Source organism: Motacilla alba, chromosome 5 (assembly GCF_015832195.1).
Source record: "Motacilla alba alba isolate MOTALB_02 chromosome 5, Motacilla_alba_V1.0_pri, whole genome shotgun sequence".
NCBI lineage: Eukaryota > Metazoa > Chordata > Aves > Passeriformes > Motacillidae > Motacilla > Motacilla alba.
In genome coordinates, this window is record NC_052020.1 from 16,673,557 (window position 1) to 16,687,311 (window position 13,755).

The following is a 13,755-nucleotide window of genomic DNA, read 5'->3' on the forward strand; positions in this document are numbered from 1 at the left end:
TATGTAAGCTATCAATCCAAATATCATCGGAAGTCCTGCTGATGCCTGAGGAAACTAAAGAAATAGAACAGACTGATACTTCCTTTCCTATCCAGATTAACGCCTATTCTTTATGTTACTAATATTGAAGTTATGTGTCTAGTCTCCATCCAAAGTGCAATGAAAGCATGAAATCTACTCACCTCATAAGTTTCATTAGGGAAAATAGTGCATGTTTTTTTGGGAGTGGTTGGTGTTAGACCTGTAGTTGAACTTGAGCCATTAACTGGAGGAGTTGTGCTGTGTGTAGAACTTCCTGTAGTGGTGACTGCAGTTGACGTTGTAGTAGGCCCAGATGTAGTAGTTGAGACAGGAAGGGTTTTGATGGTTGTGGAGATGGTGGTTGTTGCATTGAATGTGATTAAACTACTAAAGGTGGTTCCTGAAGTGGTGGTAAAGCTTTCTGTTGGAGTAGTACCAGAGGTTGTGGTTGACACAGGGCTGGTTGATGTAGGTGATGTTGTTGGAGTAGTAACAGTTGCAGAGGTTGTCCTTGGGGTACTTGTTTCTGTTCCTGCTGTGGTGGTGGGGGGAGTGGACACTGAGGGTGTGGGGCCTGAAGTGGTGGTCTTGGCAGTAGATTCTGTTCCAGTGAATGGGGTTGTCGGTACTGGTGGTTGTGTTCCTGTAGGGCTGCTTGGTCCCGAGGTTGTGGTGGTGCCAGTCGTGGAAGTGGAGGTAGGAAATCCTATTGGAGGGGTTGGAATCCTGGTGGTAGTGGTCTCATGGGTAGGTGTTTCTGTTACTGGTGTGGTGCTGGTGGATCTTGAGGGTGTGGGGCCTGAAGTGGTGGTCTTGGGGGTTGATTCCGTTTCAGTGACTTCAGATGTGGTAGTTGTCACTGGGCTTGTTGACACTGGTGATGTTGACTGTTGACTAGTGGTGCTTGTAGTAGACACTGTACTTATTTCTGTCGTTCTTGTTGTTGGCAGTGGGGTAACTGAAGGAGTAACTGGAGTGCTTGTTGTTGTTGTTGTTTCTGGTTCAGGTGTTTCTTTAAGACAGGAAGAAAACAGTATTTTAAGTAGGGAAATTGCATTTTCTTCCTAATGTCACCTCATTTTCCACTAAGCATACGTAGTTCAACGAGCCTAAGCATAGGGTCTTTAGATGGAAATAAAGCAGAAATTGTTTTATTAATGGTTTTGTATCACAGAGGGATTAACAAAATATCCTGCCTCTTGCATAGGAGACCTTGATACAAACACTTTATCAACAATCAGTGTCAGAGGGAACATCTTCCACAGTGTTAAAACTTTATATTGCATGGAAGAGTCCAGCAGTCCAAGATTCCAGGGGAATCCACTGATCAATGAACTCTGGTTAATACTGTATTGCTGTCATACTATACCCTATGAAAGACCATTATTCCCTGTGCTGCTTCATGTGGCACGTCCATACCACCATTGATTATGGTCAGAGTAATTTAATTCTACAGAAACTGAGCCATTGCTGGAGCAGTCTGTGCTCCATTTCTAATGCTAAGGTCTTTAAGACTACTCACACACAAGCTGTTTTGGGATGCTATGAACTCAAAATACACTTTACTGCTTTTTCACATAGCCAGTTATCATTATGGTTGTTAATGGAAACTAAAATAGTTTTTGATTAGGATGTTAAAAAGTGCTCATAACTCTCACAGGCCAGCCTCAGAGCCATCTATTTGTGCTTTTACAGCATTATATAAGTGACACATGGTAGAGAGAGAAACACTGTGTACATAACAAGAGTGCAGTAATAATGCTAGAGGAATTAAGATACACTGGTTATGCCCAGGCAGCCCACAAGGACAGTCCTTCAATGAAAACTAACTGACATTTGGGTGAGAACAGGCAAACTCCTTCATATACTTCATGCCCTTTAACAGAGGCAGATGAACTAGGACAGTAGGGGATATAACATTGCTGCTGAAAGGTTAGCTGGAATGTTTTTGAAATATAATCAACTACATTAGTGCAAAGTATAGAAACTAAAACACATGTTAAGCTGCCAATAACCCTGCTTTCTAAAAGAACATGAAACCCTGGGAATTACCTATTGCTTCAGTGGGTGGAACCGGTTTAGTGGTTGACACCGGGGTTCTGGTGTTAATAATTTCAGTAATTGTGGTGGTAATTGGAACAGTGGTTGTGGTGCTTGGAGGGCCGGTGGTGGTGGTGGGAGTCTCCGTTGGAGAGGCAGTGGTTGTCGATTTTGGTGTGCTCATTGTGGATGGAGGTGTGCCTGTTAGAAACAGCAGGGACAGAGAAAACAGACAAAGGTACAAAGGCATCAGTGGGACTCAATGTGAACTCAACAGAAGCTGCACAGCAGGCAGCGGCCACAGAGCTAGAGAGGTCAGACTACCCCAGCACCAGCTCTTCCTTTCTGGCCCCAAAAAAGCACAATATTTGAAACCCATGCACACACAGGGTCATGTCCCTTCCCTCTTAGCAAAGAGATGGTGCTGGAAGGTGCTTCTCACCAAATCAGAGAGACCTACCAATAGGTAAGAGATGAGGAGGAGCAATGCTTTTGATCTTGCTGGGGCTTTCTATCTCCATGTCATTATCTAGGACACCATACTAAATCCTCAGGTAAGAGCTGAGATGGGAAACTGTGATCAGGGAAGAAAGCATGCCCAGCAGTACCTTCCTGCATGACCGGCATGCGGTTTTCTCAATGTCACCCTGAAAAGTGGCTTCTCAGAGTACTAGAGGATCTGATCATCCAAAGACCACAGTTCTCAGAAAGTCACAGTCTGCAGAATGAAACTATTTCCAAAAGCATATCCATCCTTACTACATCTATAACAGCTGTCAAACATTAGCACTGACAGGGCAAAGGAACAGGAGAGTGGGAAGAAGACCTACACAGTTATGTCCAATCAGTGCCTAAAAATGCCAGTACTGAAAAATCAAAGCCATGACACAATTGCACATATGTCCAGTGAATATGTTCTGGTCAGCTGAAGGACAAGGTCCAGCAGCAAAAAAAGGCAAGATTTTCCATCAGGTCAAGATCTGTGTAAGCTGAGCATCAGTATGAAACACATCATCTGAGCCTTTTTGAGTGAGAGAAGACCAGATCTTTTGCCCAGAACAACAAAACCTTGTTCCTTCTTCAACAGCCAGAAGAAAGGCACGTTTTAAGCAAAGGCTCTTCCAGGGATGCTCTGCAGTTACACCCATCCCAGATCCATCTGAGACATGGAATTTGAGGTGCTCATGTACCTTCAGGGCAACCACAGGAAGGGAGCAAGCAACAGCACAGTCCAGAGAAGTACCTGCAGTTGTGGTGGTGGTGTATGTTGGTGTCGGTGAGGATGTGCTTGAAGTAGTTGAGGTGGGCGTTGTTGATCCAGTAACAGTGGTTGTTGTGCTCAGAGGGCTGGTGGTGGTAGGAGTCTCTGTTGGCAGAGTCGTTGATTTTGGTGTGCTCGGTGTGGATGAAGATGGGACTATTAGAAAAAGCAGGGACAGAGAAAACAAAGGCAGAAAGGCATCAGTGGGACTCAATGTGAACTGAAGATTAGCTGCACATGAGGCAGCTGGCAGAGAACTAGAGAGCTCAGCTTAGCAAAGCAATGGTCCCTAGCACCAGCCCTAGCTTTCTGGCAGTAGAAAGCAGAATATATGAAATCAATGCACAGAAAGTATCATGGCTCTCCTCTCCTAGCAGAGACTGGGCATAGTGCTGGAAGGTGGTTTTCACAAAATCAGAGAGACCTACCAACAGTGAAGAGATGAGGAGAAGTAATGCTGTGGGTCTAGCTGGAGCTTTCTATCTCTGCCTCATTACCTGAACACCTCACTAACTCATGGAGTGAGAGCTGAGAGGAGAATCTGTGATCAGGGAAGAAAGTATGTACAGCAGTATGTTCTTGCCTGATTGGCATGTGATTTTCTCAATGTCACCCTGATAAGTGGCTTCTCAGAGTACTAGGGGATCTGATCAGCCAAAGATGTAACTGAAAGAAAGTCACAGTCTGCAGAAAGAAACTGTTCTGAAAGGATGGCAGAGGAATCTCTCTTCTCACATCTATAAGCACTAAAACATTTTTGCACTAATAGGACAAAGGAACAGAAGAGAAGGAAGAATGTCTACACAGTTATGTACAAATAGTGCCTAAAATGCCAGTGCCAAAAAAACCAAAGCCACGCAGAGACTACATTCTGGCCAGCTGAAGGACAAGGTTCAGCAGCAAAAAAAGGCAAGATTTTCCATCAGGTCAAGATCTGTGTAAGCTAGGCAGCAGCACAAAATTTTTCATAGGATCTCTGTCAGGGAAGCCAAGACCTTTTTCCCAGAACAACAAAACCTTGTTCCTTCTTCAACAGCCAGATGAAAGGCAAGTTTTAAGCAAAGGCTCTTCCAGTGTTGCCCTGAAGTTATACCCATCCCAGATCCATCTGAGACACAGAATTTGAAGTGCTCGTGTACCTTCAGGGCAACCACAGGAAGGGGCAAGCAACAGCACAGTCCAGAGAAGTACCTGGAGTTGGTGTGGTGGTGGTGTATGTTGGTGTTGGTGAAGATGTGCTTGAAGTAGTTGAGGTGGGCGTTGTTGATCCAGTAACAGTGGTTGTTGTTGTCGGAGTGGTGGTGGTGGTGCTGGTGGTGGTGGGAGTCTCCGTCGGAGAGGTAGTGGTCGTCGATTTTGGTGGGCTCGGTGTGGATGGAGGTGTGCCTGTTAGAAACAGCAGGGACAGAGAAAACAGACAAAAGCACAAAGGCATCAGCGGGACTCAATATTAACTGAACAGAAGCTGCACATGAGGCAGCTGCCACACAGCTAGAGAGGTCAGCCCACCCTTAGCACTGCAAAGGTCCCTAGCACCAGCCCTTCCTTTATGGCCCCAGAAAGCAGAATCCTTGATGTCCATGCACAGAGAGGGCCTTGCTCTCCTAGTGAAGAGATTAAAGATGGTGCTAGAAGTGCTTCTCACAAAATCAGACAGACCAACCAATAACTAAGAGATGAAGAGGAGTAATGCTTTGCATCTGGCTGGGGCTTTCTATCTCTGCCTCATTATCTGAACTCCTTGCTAAATCCTGGGGTAAGAGCTGAGATGGGAAGCTGTAATCAGGGATGGAAGCATGCACATGTGATTTCTTCTGTGTTCCAATGTCAGTCTGATGCAGGGCTTCCCTGGGCACTACGGGATCTCATCAGAGATACCGTCAGCCAAAAATTACAGTTTACAACAAGAGGCAGTCTGCAAAGCTCCCAAAAAGGCTGGCAGGAGAATCCTTCCTTCTTACATGTTTAACAGCTAACAACAACTAACACACAGTGGGCATAGGAGAAGGAGAAAAGGAGGAAAGTCTACACAACTGAACTCAAACAGAGCTGGAAATGCACTTCCACAAGTCCCACTCCACTTGCACTCCATGGGTCCAGTGACTACATTCTGGTCAGCTGAAGGACACAGTCCAACAGCTGCAAAAGCAACATTTTCCATCAGCTCAGCATGTGTCTTAGCTGGGCAGGAAAATGAAATACCTCCTCAGAGCACTGTTGCATCAAGAAAGACACGAACTTCTTCCTGGGCCCCCTGCATCCTTATCACTTTTGAAACAGCCCAAATGAACTTTGGGCACATCTCATTGCCTGGAATACCCAAAAGTTACACACATCCTTGATCCCACACAAAGCCACAAATGGATGTACTCACAGACCCTCATTACTGCCACAGCCAGGACAGAAATGACAACAGAACCAGAGAATTATTTGTCGGTTCTGTGGTTAGACACAGAGGTGGTTTTATGGAAATTACTAGCATTGGGAACATACTTCCAGGAGTTGAGATGGTTGTTGTTGATCCAGGAACAGTGGTTGTGGTGCTTGGAGGGCTGGTGGTGGTGGTGGTGGTGGTGGTGGTGGTGGGAGTCTCCGTCGGAGAGGTAGTGGTTGTTGATTTTGGTGTGCTCAGTGTGGATGGAGGTGTGCCTGTTAGAAACAGCAGAGACAGAGAAAACAAAGACACAAATGCATGAGTAGGACGCAATATGAGCTGAACAGAAGGTGTGCATGAGGCAGTTGCCACAGACCTAGTGAGGTCAGCAAAACCCTTAGTGCAGCAAAGATCCCTAGCATGAGGGGCCTTTCTGGCCCCAAAAAAGCAAACTCCTTGAAATTTGTGCACACACAGGGTCATACCCCTCCTCTCCTAGTAAAGAGACTGGGGATAGTGCCAGAATATGCTTTGCACAAAATCAGAAAGACCTACCAATAGGTAAGAGATGAGGAGGAGCAATGCTTTTGATCTTGCTGGGGCTTTCTATCTCTGCCTAGTTATCTAGAACACTACACTAAATCCTCAGGAAAGAGCTGAGATGAGAAACTGTGATCAGGGAAGAAAGCATGCACAGTAATATGTTCCTGGCTGATTGGCATGTGGTTTTCGGATGTCAGAAGTTCTCAGAGTACTAGTAAATTTTGTCAGGCAAAGACCACAGTTCACAGAAAGTCACAGTCTGCAGAGCGAAACTATTTCCAAAAGCAAGGCAGAGGAATGCTTCCTTCCTGCATCTATAATAGCTGAGAAGCATTAGTATTCACATGGGAAAGGAGCAGGAAGAAAGACCACACATCTGTGCCTAAGGAGAGCTTGAAATGTAAGTGTTACAAAATCAAGCCCCACTGCACTACATTCCATGTGTCCAGGAACGCCACTCTGGCTGGCTGAAAGACAAAGTCCAAGAGCAGCAAAAGCTACTAAGTCCTTGTTCCTTCTGTAACAGAGCTGAAGGGCAAGCTATGGGCAAAGGATGTTTCAGGGGCTGCCCTGAAGTTAATTAATTCAGGCAAAAAAGTAGGTGTTCACAGACCCTCAGTACTCCCAAGGGCAGAGAACATAGGAGACTACAAAACATAAAAGTACCTGGAGTTGATAACGTGGTGGTGTATGTTGGTGTGGGAGAGGATGTGCTTGAAGTAGTTGAGGTGGGTGTTGGTGAACCAGTACCAGTTGTGGTGGTGCTCGGAGAGCTGGTGGTGGTGGTGGTGGTGGTGGTGCTGGGAGTCTCCGGTGACGTGGTGGGCAATTCTGTGGTAGGGGATGTTGTGCTCGGTGTGGGTGGAGGTGGGGCTGTTAGAAACAGCAGGGACAGAGAAAACAGACAAAAGCACAAAGACATCAGTGGGACTCAATGTGAACTCAACAGAAGCTGCACAGCTGGCAGCGGCCATAGACATACACAGGTCAGCCCACCCTTAGAACAACAACAAAGGTCTCCAGAAGCAGCCCTCCTGTTCTGGCCATAGAAAGCAGAATCCTTGACATCCATGCATACAGAGAGTCACAGCCCTCTTTGCCTAGCTAGGAGACTGGGGATAGTGCAGGAAGGTGTTTCTCACAAAATCAGACAGATCTACCTATAGGGAAGAGAGGAGGAAGAGTAATGCTTTTCATCTGCTAGGGGATTTCTATCTCTGCCTCATTACCTGAACCCCCCACTAAGTCATGGAGTAAGACCTGAGATGGGAATCTGTGGTCAGGGAAGGATGTATGCCCAGTAACAAGAGGATCAAGATCTCCACAGGAGAGGAGGACATAGAGCCCTGTATTCTTGCTCCTTCTGAAACAACCAGCCCAAGGCCCACCTGTGGGCAAAGGCCATTTCAGGGGATACACAACAATTGGTGCAATCTCAGATCCCAGAGAGAGGCACAAGTGGAGGTGCTCACAGACCTTTGGTTCCCCACAGCAAGGAAACACATGAGAGCACAGATCAGAGAAATACCTGAAGATGTGGTGGTGGTGGTGGTGGTGGTGTATGTTGGTGTGGGCGTGGATGTGCTTGAAGTAGTTGAAACGGGTGTTGTTGAGACAGGAGCAGTTGTTGTTGTCTGTGAGGTGCTGCCGCTAGTGGTGGTGCTGCTGGGAGGCATCGTGGTGGTGGTGGTGGTGGTGGTGGTAGGGCTGGAAGGCTCCACTGGTGTTGGTGTTGGAGAGGTGGTTGATATTGGAGGGGACACACTGCTCGTTGTGGGGGAAGCTGTGGAAGTTGTGGTGCTCGTGGTGCTTGGAGTTGGAAGACACTCTGGTTTGTTGGGGGTGCAGCAGACACTGATCTCGTAGTTGAGGCAGACTGGCATCGGTATTATACCTCCTATCTGCTGGTCTTTATTGTTACAGATGAGCCCTACATTAACATTACATTCCACTTTCTGCCCTAAATCTGCAATGGATTGGCTAGGGAATTTCTCTGCTCGGCATGAAATATTCTCAACTTTCGCACACTCCCAGGAGGGGTATTTCTTCCAAATGTTCTCAAAGGTTTCGTAGTCACCACCATTCCTGTCAGAACCGTCTGGGTAAGTCACATCGATCCAGTCCGTCCAGATGCAGTCACACGCTGAGGGGAAACAACAAGACACACAGTTAGAAACAGACAGGAGACAGACAACAATGCAGGGCACCAGCTCACACACAGGTGGTGCCCTGGGCATCCCCTGCACTCAGTGGTGCCCCTCAGGCTGCTACTGCACTCAGGCAACACTGGCCATAAGAAAGCTCAGTAGTGTTGCCAGGCCTCTCCTTCTTGGCCCTAAAATCCACTCCGGGCCCAAATCAGGACTGAGGCACTCATGAGTTATGTGTGTGTGCCCCACAGCTGGGGCACACTGCTTTGTATGGACTCTCGGCTGCAAAAAAACACACACATAAGACCCATACAGGGGGCAGAGTGGGACTAAGCAGAGACTCCTGCCACTCTCTCAGCTTCTTGGGCCATGCACATCAGCACAATATCTCATGGAGAAACCAACCACTGGGAAGGCACCTGATAACAGGGAAAGCAGGCACAGGACACATGCTGCTGACAGAGCCTCAGCTGCTTCCTAGTGCTTCCCAGTGCTTCCCAGTAGCACACAGATTGCTGGAGACAAGCACCAGTGGGAATGCTGGTAGAATCCAACTGCCCAGAGCTTGTGTCTGTCAAAAGTGGCACTCTGAGCTCTGAAACCAATCCCCAAACTCTACCAGCAAAAGCTGTGGAAGTATTCTACAGCCCAAACAGCTGGTAAGTAGCAGCAATGGCCACAGAAACAAAACAGGAGAGAAAGGGAAGTAGGCCTGCACAGCTGTGCCCAAACAGAGCCTGAAATGCCACTGCCACAAACTTTAGCCCCACTCCAGCTGCACACCTTGGGTCCAGTGACTACATTCTGGCCAGCTGAAGGACAAGGCCCAATAGCAGCAAAAGCAACATTCCCATCACTTCAGTATCTGTCTCATCTGGGCACAAGTATGAAATACTTCCTTGCAGCACTGTTGAGTCACGGAAGACACAACCTTCTCCCAAGGTCCCCTAAATCCTTGCTCCTTTTAAACTGCCAGAACAAGGGCCAGGTTTAGCCACAGGTTGCCCAGAAATTACACGCCTCCCTCATCCCTTTCCAGAGCCACATATGGAGGTGCTCATGGATCTCCACTACTCCCATAGCAAGGCCAGAAATGACAACAGAGCCAGAGAATTATTTGCTGGCACTGTAGTTGGAGGCACAGGGCTTTTGGCGGGCATTAGTTGGTTTTGGAACATACGTCCAGGAGTTGAGATGGTTGTTGTAACAGTTGTTGTCGTCGGTGCTGTGCTGGTGCTGGTGCTGGTGCTGGTGCTGGTGCTGGTAGTGGTAGTGGTGGTGGTGGTGGTGGTGCTGCTGAGAGTCTCTGTTGATGTGGAAGTGGTTGTCCATTCTGATGTAGGGGATGTTGTGCTCGGTGTGACTGTTAGAAACAGCAGGGACAGAGAAAACAGACAAAGGCACAAAGGCATGAGTGGGACTCAGTGTGAACTGAACAGAAGCTGTCCATGAGGCAGTTGGCACAGACCTAGACAGGTCAGGCCACACTTAGCACAGCAAAGATCCCTAGTACCAGCCTTCCTATTTCTTGCCCTAGAAAGCAGACTCATTTTCATCCATGCACAAAGCTGGTCATGCCCCTTCTTTCTTTGTGAAGAAACTGGGGGTGGTTCTGGAAGGTGCTTCTCACTAAATCAGAAAGACCAAGCAAGAGAGGAGAATGAGTAATGCTTTGGATCTGGCTGGGGCCTTCTATCTCTGCCTCATTACCTGAACACCTCAGCAAATCCTGGGGCAAGAGCTGAGAGGGGAATCTGTGGTTCAAGAACAAAGCATACACAGGAATATGTTCCTGCCTTGTTGTCATAAGAATTCCACTGATTCAATGTCAGCCCTCTCAAGGGCTTCCCAGAGGATTAGTGAATCTCATCAGCCAAAGACCACCCTTCAGAGGAAGAAATAGTCTGCAGAACGAAACAGTTCCCAAAAGCCTGTCACAGAAATCCTTGCTTCCTACACCTATAAACACTGGCATCCACTAGCACTGACACTGAAAGTCATAGAAGATAGTGAATGAAGTCTGCATAATTTTTCCCAGAAAGCACCTGAAATTACAGTGCCACAAGAGTAATCCCCACTGCAATTTCATACCTTAAATCCAGTGACTACATTCTTGACAGATGAAGGACAAGGTCTAACAAGAACACAAGATTCCCCATCAATTTAGCATCTCTCTAAGCCCAGCAGGAGTGCCAGCATGAAATACCTTCTTAGATACTTTTTGAGTAATGGAAGCCAAGAGCTTCTCACAAGGACCCCTGAATTCTCATCACTTCTGAAACAGCCAGCCCTACTTCCAGCTTTGGGCAAAGGACATTTCATGGCATGCACTGCAGTTACACCCATCCCTAACTCCATATTGAGGCACAAATGGAGGCGCTAACAGATCTTCATTACTCCCAAAGCAAGGGGATACATGATCAGGCAAGGCAGAAGTACCTGGAGTTGGTAGGGTGGTCGTATATTCCACTGTGGGTGTGGATGTGCTTGAAGTAGTGGAGAAGGTTGTTGATGAGCCAGTAACAGTTGTTGTTGTCGTCCTGGGGGTGCTGATGCTGGTGGTGCTGCTGGGGGGCATCGTGGTGCTGGCAGTGATGATGGGAGTTTCAGACGCTGTTGGAGTGGGAGTAGCTGTGCTCGGTGGAGCTGTTAGAAACAGCAGAGACAGAGAAAACAGACAAAGCCACAAAGGCATGAGTGCAACTCAATAGAAACTCAACAGAAGCTGCACAGCAGGCAGCGGCCACAGAGATAGAGAGGTCAGCCCACCCTTAGAACAACAACAAAGGTCCCCAGAACCAGCCCTTCCTTTCTGGCCATAGAAAGCAGAATCCTTGACATCCATGCACAGAGAGGGTGATGGCCCTCCTCTCCTAGTGAAGAGACTGGGGATGGTGCTGGAAGGTGCTTCTCCCAAAATCAGACAGACCAACCAATAGGTAACAGATGAGGAGGAACAATGCTTTGGATCTGGCTGGGGGCTTTCTATCTCTGCCTCATTACTGGAACACCTCACTAATTCATGGAACAGGAGATAAGAGTGGAAGCTGGGAAGGAAAGCATGCCCAGGAGTAGTTTGTGCCTGATTGGCATGTGATTCCCCCAGTATTTCTATGTCAACCTGATGCAAGGCTTCCCTGGGCACTAGTGGATCTCACCAGGTGAGGTGTCAGCTAAAGACCAAAAGTTCACACCAAGAGACAGTCTGCAGAGTGAAACTGTTCCCTCAAAGACTGGCAGGAGAATCCTTCCTTCTTGCATGTCTGTCAGCTGACTACCACTAACACTAAGAGGGCATAGGAGGAGGAGAAAGGGCTGAGCCCAAACACATCCTGAAACACCACTGCCACAAGACCAAGTCCCACTCCACTTGCACTCCATGGGTCCAGTGACTACATTCTGGCCAGCTGAAGGACATGGTCCAACAGCTGCAAAAGCAATGATACCCTTTGGTTCAGAATCTGTCTAAGCTGGCCACCAAAAGTTACATCCATCCCTGATCCCATCTAGAGACACATATGGAGGTGTTTCATGGACCTTCACTACTCCCACAGCAAGGCCAGACATGACAACAGAACCAGAGAATTATTTGTTGATTCTGTTCCTGGGGGCAGAGGAGTTTTGATGAGAAGTATTGCTTTTGGGAACATACTTTGAGGAGTTGAGATGGTTGTTGTTGATCCAGGAACAGTGGTTGTGGTGCTTGGAGGGCTGCTGGTGGTGGTGGTGGTGGGAGTCTCTGTTGGAGAGGTAGTGGTTGTTGATTTTGGTGTGCTCAGTGTGGATGTGGTTGTACCTGTTAGAAACAGCAGAGACAGAGAAAACAAAGGCACAAAGGCATCAGTGGGACTCAATATTAACTGAACAGAAGCTGTGCATGAGGCAGTTGTCCTGGGAGAAATTTAAGTTGGATGTTAGGAGGAATTTTTCCAGAGAACAAATTATTAGACACTGCAATGGACTGCTCAAGGAGGTGGTGGAGCCACAGCATCTGGTAGCTTTTAAGACAAAAGTGGATGTAGCACTTAGTGCCATTGTCTAGGTGACATTGTGGTGTTCCAGCAAAGGTTGGACATGATGATCACAGAGATCTTTTCCAACCTAACTGATTCTGTGAATATATTCCTGCCTGGTTGTCATGTGATATCCCTGTGGTGCAATGAAGGCCAAGATGAATGACTTTCCTTGGCACTAGTGAATCTCATCAAAGGCCATGATTCATAGCAAGGGGCAGTCTGCAGAGAGAAATTGTTCCCAAAAGGCTGGCAAGGGAATCCTTCCTTCCAACATCTAATGCAACTGACAACTGTTAGCACTGACGGAACAAAAGAGAAGGCAAAATGGAAAAAGCTTTGCACAGCTATGCCCAAAAAGAGCCGATATGCCACTGCCACTGGACCAAGCCCTACTCCAATAGAACTCCATGGATCCAGTGATTCTGTTCTGGCCAGCAGAAGGATGGCCCAAGACCAGCAAAAGCAACATTTCTTATCAGTTTAACATCTCTCTAAGCTGGGCATCAGTGTGAAATAACTCCTTAGACCTCTGTTGAGTCAGGGAAGTCAAGACCTTCTTTCCATGACCCCTGAATTATTGTTCCTTATGAAACAGCCAGCCCAAAACAGCAGGTTTGGAACAGACCATTTCCTGGAATACCTGGGAATTATACCCATTCCTGATCCCATTCAGGGGCAGAAAGAGTTGCTTACGGACCTTCATTACTCCAACAGCAGGGGAACATTTGAGAGCACAAAATGTAGAAGTACCTGGAGTTGGTGTGGTCGTGGTGTATGTTGGTGTGGGCGTGGATGTGCTTGGAGTAGTTGAGGCGGGTGTTGATGATTCAGTAACAGTTGTCGTGCTCGGAGTGCTGATGCTGGTGGTGGTGCTGGGGGGCATCGTGGTGCTGGCAGTGGTGGTGGTAGTGTCCGGTGGCAAGGGAGGGGTTGTCGATTCTGGTGTAGTGGGCACTGTGCTTGGTGTGGGAGGAGGTGTGCCTGTTAGAAACAGCAGGGACAGAGAAAAGAGACAAAGGCACAAAGGCATGAGAGTGACTCAGTGTGAACTCAACAGAAGCGGCGCATGAGGCAGCAGCCACAGACATACACAGAGCAGCCCACACTTAGCACAGCACATATCCTTAGCACGAAACCTCCCTTTCTGGCCCCAGAAAGCAGAATCCTTGACAACCATGCACAAAGAGGGTGATGGCCCTCCTCTCCTAGCTACGAGACTGGGAATGGTGCGGGTTGGCACTTCTCACCAAATCAGAGAGATCAATAGGTAAGAAATTGGGAGCAGCAATGCTTTCGAACTTGCTGGAGCTTTCCATCTCTGCCTGATTACCTGAACACCTCACTAAACAC

At 47.6% G+C, this 13,755-nt stretch overlaps 1 protein-coding gene across 1 annotated transcript in view; it reads right to left on the minus strand.

Annotated features, from left to right (window-relative positions):
• Positions 1 to 13,755, minus strand: part of MUC2 (mucin 2, oligomeric mucus/gel-forming) — a 56,484-nt gene that overhangs the window by 12,228 nt on the left and 30,501 nt on the right. Inside the window, exons 36-46 of the mRNA XM_038138065.1 lie at positions 13,156 to 13,386; positions 12,042 to 12,185; positions 10,829 to 11,035; positions 9,570 to 9,752; positions 7,948 to 8,382; positions 6,906 to 7,112; positions 5,816 to 5,971; positions 4,514 to 4,708; positions 3,305 to 3,478; positions 2,074 to 2,262; positions 183 to 1,033 (exon numbers count right to left, since the gene is read on the minus strand). Coding sequence (XP_037993993.1) covers positions 183 to 1,033; positions 2,074 to 2,262; positions 3,305 to 3,478; positions 4,514 to 4,708; positions 5,816 to 5,971; positions 6,906 to 7,112; positions 7,948 to 8,382; positions 9,570 to 9,752; positions 10,829 to 11,035; positions 12,042 to 12,185; positions 13,156 to 13,386 — 2,972 coding nt within the window. The remainder of the gene's footprint in view (positions 1 to 182; positions 1,034 to 2,073; positions 2,263 to 3,304; positions 3,479 to 4,513; positions 4,709 to 5,815; positions 5,972 to 6,905; positions 7,113 to 7,947; positions 8,383 to 9,569; positions 9,753 to 10,828; positions 11,036 to 12,041; positions 12,186 to 13,155; positions 13,387 to 13,755) is intronic.